Source organism: Antrostomus carolinensis, unplaced genomic scaffold, assembly GCF_000700745.2.
Source record: "Antrostomus carolinensis isolate BGI_N321 unplaced genomic scaffold, ASM70074v2 scaffold8997, whole genome shotgun sequence".
NCBI lineage: Eukaryota > Metazoa > Chordata > Aves > Caprimulgiformes > Caprimulgidae > Antrostomus > Antrostomus carolinensis.
The window spans coordinates 71,234-77,103 of record NW_010328009.1 but is presented as its reverse complement, the minus strand read 5'-3'; the positions used below and the strand labels follow the sequence as shown (position 1 = coordinate 77,103).

At 46.9% G+C, this 5,870-nt stretch overlaps 1 protein-coding gene across 1 annotated transcript in view; it reads left to right on the top strand.

The window, feature by feature from the left end:
- Nucleotides 1-205: 205 nt before the first annotated feature.
- The window catches only part of PAK6 (p21 (RAC1) activated kinase 6), a 25,077-nt gene continuing 19,412 nt past the window's right edge, over nucleotides 206-5,870 (top strand). The window contains exon 1 of the mRNA XM_010172087.2: nucleotides 206-293. Within this exon, the coding sequence (XP_010170389.2) occupies nucleotides 206-293 (88 nt within the window). The remainder of the gene's footprint in view (nucleotides 294-5,870) is intronic.

The following is a 5,870-nucleotide window of genomic DNA, read 5'->3' as shown; positions in this document are numbered from 1 at the left end:
GCGTAACGATCACACGTGTGTGTGTTGGCAGTGCCAGCCTGGGGCAAAGTGAGAGGGGAATGGTTCAGGGGGTCATACAATTTTTTCTCTCAAGGGATGGTTCTGGAAGGGAAGAAAAACTGGGAGCTGGATTCCTTTGGGAAGGAGTTTGCTTCATCTTTACTCCTATAGCCCAGCAACACTGTCCTCCAATCGGCTTTGCTGCATGACAGTGGGAGAGTTCCCCTCCAGACCCTTCTTTCTCCTCTCGCTTGGAATTGTCCTCTCCCGGCATTGTTGCAGCAGGACTGCCAGTAAGATCTTGCATTTTTTGCTTTCCAGTGGCTTTTGGGTGGGCCAGTGTTTGGGTCTGTGGTGCCTGGGGTCTAGTGGCACTCAAAATGATGGGGAATGTGGAGAGGAAAATGCATCGTTGAATCTTGCAGGGTGATGCTCTTAAAACATTGGGATGAAGAAGGGGTTAAAAATTACTCTGGATGATGCTTGAGAAAGCAGACAGCATGTCAGGAACATGCATGCTCATTGCCTTTATGCGAGACAGCACTATCTCCTCTTAAGCCTCTTGTATCTGCAAGATCCCTCACCGTATCTTATGAAGAGGTCTGACTGAGTCGCGGGTTAAACCCCCTTTTTTTACCTGGCTGCTGTGCTGGCCAGGATCCCTTCAGCACACCTACTGCAACTCCACTGTAGTACTCGTGTGTGTACGGGTGCGTGAGTGTATTTTGGCTATCTGAAAGCTGCTAATCTCCTCCTCTTTCAGTTACACTCTACAATTCTATTGGGCATCAGTACTTAATTCTTTTTGCTAGGTGGTAACTAACACATGCAGCCAGGTATTTACAGCTACAGTCCTCTCCAGTAATGTTTGCTGATGCGTTTGCTTTCTTCTTTGCCAGGACATTAATGCCTTAATGTATTTGGGGACAGACTACTGACAAAACAGAAGAGAAGTTTGTGGCTGGTGAGTGTGAATTCTCAGGTGGGGCTGGGGGATGTACATAGAGTAAGAGGTATTTGCTGAGTCTTCCTCTGCTTTTTTGAGTTTTGTGCTTGGGTTAAACCTGTGTCAGCTGAGCCCCTACACAGCTCCTGAGGAAAGGAGTGCTGCTGCACGGCGCTCGCTCAAGCCCTGTCCCACTGAAAAGTCTTATTCTTGATGGTGTGATGAAGCTGTATATTGATTTTAATATTTTACACTGCCTTGGTATGTACATCCTGTGTGCTAAGTGTGAGCAATGGTTTATGTATCTAGCAGCAAAGAGGATCAAATAGTGCAAGAGAGATCAGCAAGTAGTTTGCTGGATTAGTAACTGTGCTTCCCGATGGAAAGTGTGTTCCCTGAACAGGGTTGGTTCCGTCTAGATGGGTGTGAGGATGTGTGTGCCTGGAAAGAATATCCTGGGTCCTGCTGCCGAGGCTCGCAGAAGTGAGAAATGGAACTCTTGCTTGGTCACAAAATGATTTTCATTCCCAAAGAAAAACACTTGTACAAAAGTCTGGCTGTCCTGCCTCCAATCAGAAAAAAAAAGCACTTTTTAACCTGCTTCTCTAATGTGCTTGGGGAAATTCACAAGCAGAGGAGAGAGATGAATATTTTGTGCAGATTGCTTAAACAGCTTGGACTAGCCTGCACCAACTACAAGTGAAACCTCAGCCAGGTTCTGAGTTCTGTGTTGCACATCATGTTTTCTTGAGGGTACCAACAGGGGTACATGCTGAAGATTCATCACGTTCAGAGCTTCCCATCAGTTCTGTACACGGACAGGATGTCAGCTCTGAAGTGAGCACGAGCAGCTGAAGGTTCACCAGTGTGTTGTGCTGCACAGCACTGATGGCTGGAGAGAGTACAGCAACCTGCAGATCTTGCCAAGGGAGCTTCTGGACCAGTTTTCTTGTCTGTTGTATTAACCCTGTGCATGCACCAGTCTCATTGGCTTCTGAGTTAAACTGTGTCGACTCGGTGCAGTGGAGTACAGACAGAATCCGGGCAATGGAGTACAAACCTGGCTGATACAGGGGCTGTTTTTAAGGAATTTCTCAGTGTGGTTTCTAAAGTTGCAGGAGGATTATCATGTGGCTTGAGGACTAGTGCACTGAGATGTGATCAGTAGTGACGATATTGGTGTTTTGAGACTGATCTTCCATGTGTCTGGCATAAGAGTGATGTGAATGTAGGGTAACAATAGACTAAAAGTTCAAATCTATTTCCCTCAAAAAAAAAAATCTTAGGAAATTACATACACCCTAAGGATGAGCCATTTTAACTTGTGGTGTTAGTAATTAGATTATTTTGTAATTAATTGATGAACAAAGTGTATCTGTAGACAGTAACAGTTATTTATCTCTGTGTTACAAGCACACCTCGGTACGTATGGAGTGCTGTGTGAACATTCATACTCATGGCATGTGTTTTTCCTTCCCAAACAGAGCAGAATAATTGATACTCCCCAGGAGAAGACCTGTCGGATATGATTTAAATTTCTGTATGGGTGTTGGCAGCAGTGGGGAGGAAGGCACTCAGAGTCAGCCAGGTTGTGGGGTTAGTCTGTCTCCTCTAGGTTTCGGGGCACACTGCCTAGGTAGCAGTTTTCCCAACACATATCCCATGGGGATAACACAAGTGAGCTGCCTCACGGGCTGTTGACAGCAATTAAATATCCATGGATCTCACTTTGGGAGAACATGATGGGCATAAACAGGGATGAGATTGTTCAGTGTTGTTTGGAAGGACTTTTAACTCTTTCATGTCTGTACCTGGGTGGTCTGGGGAGTCACTGTGGTGTCTCTGCCAGTCCTTTGCCGTGCTGCTGGAGTGAGGAGTGTGATCCAAGACGTGTGTGATCACGAGGTCTCTGCTGGAACAGGTCTGCAAGCAGCCAGCTGTGCTCACCGAGTGTGCAGCTCTTGCCTGGCTCTTGCCTGGTGCTTCCCGAAATTAAAGTCTGTATTGTGCGTATTTGCAGCACAGAGCTGCAGCTTCCCTCTGGTAACCCAACGTGCCAGAGGCAGCTGGATCTGTGATCCGTGACGTGGCGTGGAGGAGCACAGAGAGGTGACAGGGCTCAGATGGAGCCACAGGACGTGGCACCCGGGGTTTCGAAGGGCTGTGCTTGAAGCAGCGTGTTCCCCAGATGCAGCCGAGTGCCTTGGCTCCTCTGCGCATCATGTGACACGACGTGCCAGATGTGGCCCCTTGCACTTGTCCCAACGTAACCTCCTGTCTGACATGTAAAATGTTGCTGTTCATGGGAATTTTTGGAGGAAGAACCATAAATGTTCTTATTCTAATCTCAGAAGCATTTTCATGCTCATTTTGAATGCATCTGTCACACAAGACAGTGGAGAGTGAAGCCCCGTACCCCACCCTATCTTGAAGCTCTTTGGTCTTCTGGATTAACAGCAAAATACAGCCACTTGTTGATAACCCTGGTGCGTCCAATCGTGTCAGTGAACCCATCTGAGACAACACAGTGGCTCTTTGGACATGGAGCAGTGAAGTGTGCATGTGTAAGGCAGCTGTCAGAGATGCAGTGCTGGATGGTTTTGTATATCCACAACAGGACACAGCCACATTAAGTGCTTTAAAAGTGGGGAAAAAAGGGTCATAGTTGTTTTAGTGGCTTATGTCTTGGTCTTACGAATTGCAGCATGCATCTCACTGGCTTTGGGTGAAGAGGATGCGATGAGTTGCAGCCTTCTCTTGGTGCTGCAGTGGTATTTGCTAGCTGTAACCTCCTCACAAACCAAATACAGATGGGAAAAGGCAAACTTCTAATGAAGGCATTGGGTTGCAGTTGAGGTTTGGGTGTGATTTCTGTCTGTGCAGCTGGTTTCTGTCATGCTGTCTAGACCTACGTGCTGGTGTCAAGATCAAACATGTGGTCAGAGCGTGTCTCGGCTCCCGCCGGGGCCGTGCACCCATGTTTTCTCTCCGTGGAAGCCAGGGTGTGTTGGGCCTGGATCTGGCCTTGATATGAAGTTAAAAAGCAGCCAGGAGACGTACCTGGAAGTTCTTTCAGGGTTGCTAATCCAGACGTAGCTGGGAAGAAACCGAGCTAGTAATATTTTTTTTCCTGTCTCATCTGCAAATGAGGATAATGATTCCTCTTCCTTACCTCTTGTCTGTTGAGATGAAACTTCTGGAGGGTGGGGCCTGACTTCAGAGACTGGCACAATGGGACAGTGACTTTAGCTGGGATTTCTAGGGGACTGTAAATAATGGAAAACTTTCTTATTTGTCAAGAGAAAAAGCCCATTAACATTTGGGACGTGTCTGCACTGGTTTCAGAAAGTTCAGGAGGTCTTTTCTTTGCAAGTGCTTTTATATGTCCCAGAGTGAATTTGGTCTAGTACAGCTGAAACACACCTAGAAGTATGTCACTGAGCAGCGTCCAAAACAAGCTTAGCAAATAGGCGTTCACTTGGGTTCAGCTTTTACCCCTAATTTATGAGCAAGGAAATGGAGCAGGGGAGAAAGAGGCAGCACCGTGGCCTTTAGACCCTGCTCAGTGGAGCTAAGGCAAAAAAATGTCAAGCAGTTGTGTTCTTTCTCTCATTTGTCACAAATAAACCCACCAATACAACAAATATGTCTCTCCCTAAGCTTATTTCTAATGTAATTTTAATCTGTGCACTCACGTGTGTGTTTGGGCAGGATTTAGAGCATTACATCAGTTTGCTGTGCTGCTGGTTTGCTCCAACACATAGCTTTGCTATTGGGGGCTGGTCAGGGAGACAGAGGAGTGGAAGGGAAAGACTTGAAATAGGGGAAGTGATAGCGCAGCAGGCAAACATCCACTTTTCCTTTAGGGGGAAAAAAATATCTAAAAAAGTCTTTCTAAAACTAGAATTGCAGGCGAATGTGGAAGGTGCCATTGCAACAAGGCTCTGTGCTCTTGGATCCCATTTCAGATTTCAGACCACTTTGCTTTTCTTTCCCCCTGCCCCTCACCCTTTGCTGTTATCTCTTGCTTTGTGAAGTCCCATTTAGATTTGTACGCTCCTCAGGGAAGTAACCTGTCATTTTTCTTTGTCTGCAAAATGCTGTGAACGTTTATGGTTTGTTATAAATAAGTCATGTCAGAAACCTCAGGAGGGCAAACATTAGGATGCTGGGAGGTGTGGAATACAGTGAAATACCGTGTGTGCACATTCACACACCCATGTGCATGAACACACACACGTGGGCGTGCACCACGCATTGATAACGGCCGCTGAACTTGTGCTGCATCCGAAATGTTACGTGAGTGACCTGTACAGCAGAGAAGGGAAATACCTTTTTTTCTTTTCACTGGTGGTTTCTCACAGATCTTCTTCATCTTCCTCCTCCAAACTCAGTCTCCACATTGCAGTTCCTTAGGTCACATAGGCAGAGTTCTCCTCCCCGCCTCCTCTCATAGCTGTCCGGATTAGTTTGGTGTATCAGCTGTGGGAGCGCTCGGGAATCACGGGCACCGCTTTCTGCAGCGTTATCTCTCGTTGGAATGTAGCAAGCTGTGTCCAGATCTGCCATAGCCCTGCAGGGAGCACTGACCAGTGAGTGTGGCTGCTGCAGCAAGAAGGGGGAGGGAAAGCTTATTTTTAACTGGGAACTATGCAAGTGAGACTGGAGTAGCTCTCTGCTGTCGTGCCATCATCAGGTGGATGTGTGAGTGAAGGAGCCTGTGCACACAGAGGACAGACATGTACTGATGGAGAATGGCACTGCATGTGTGTAGGGTGCAGGGACATCAGATGAAATGACAGTGCATGCTGGCTTTGTCTGAGTGTTTGAACTCCAGTGTTGTCATGAGCAATTCCTGATAACACTTATCTACTCCCTTTTTTTTTTCAGTGGGGTGGATTCTTTTCTGTGCCCTGCTCCTCAG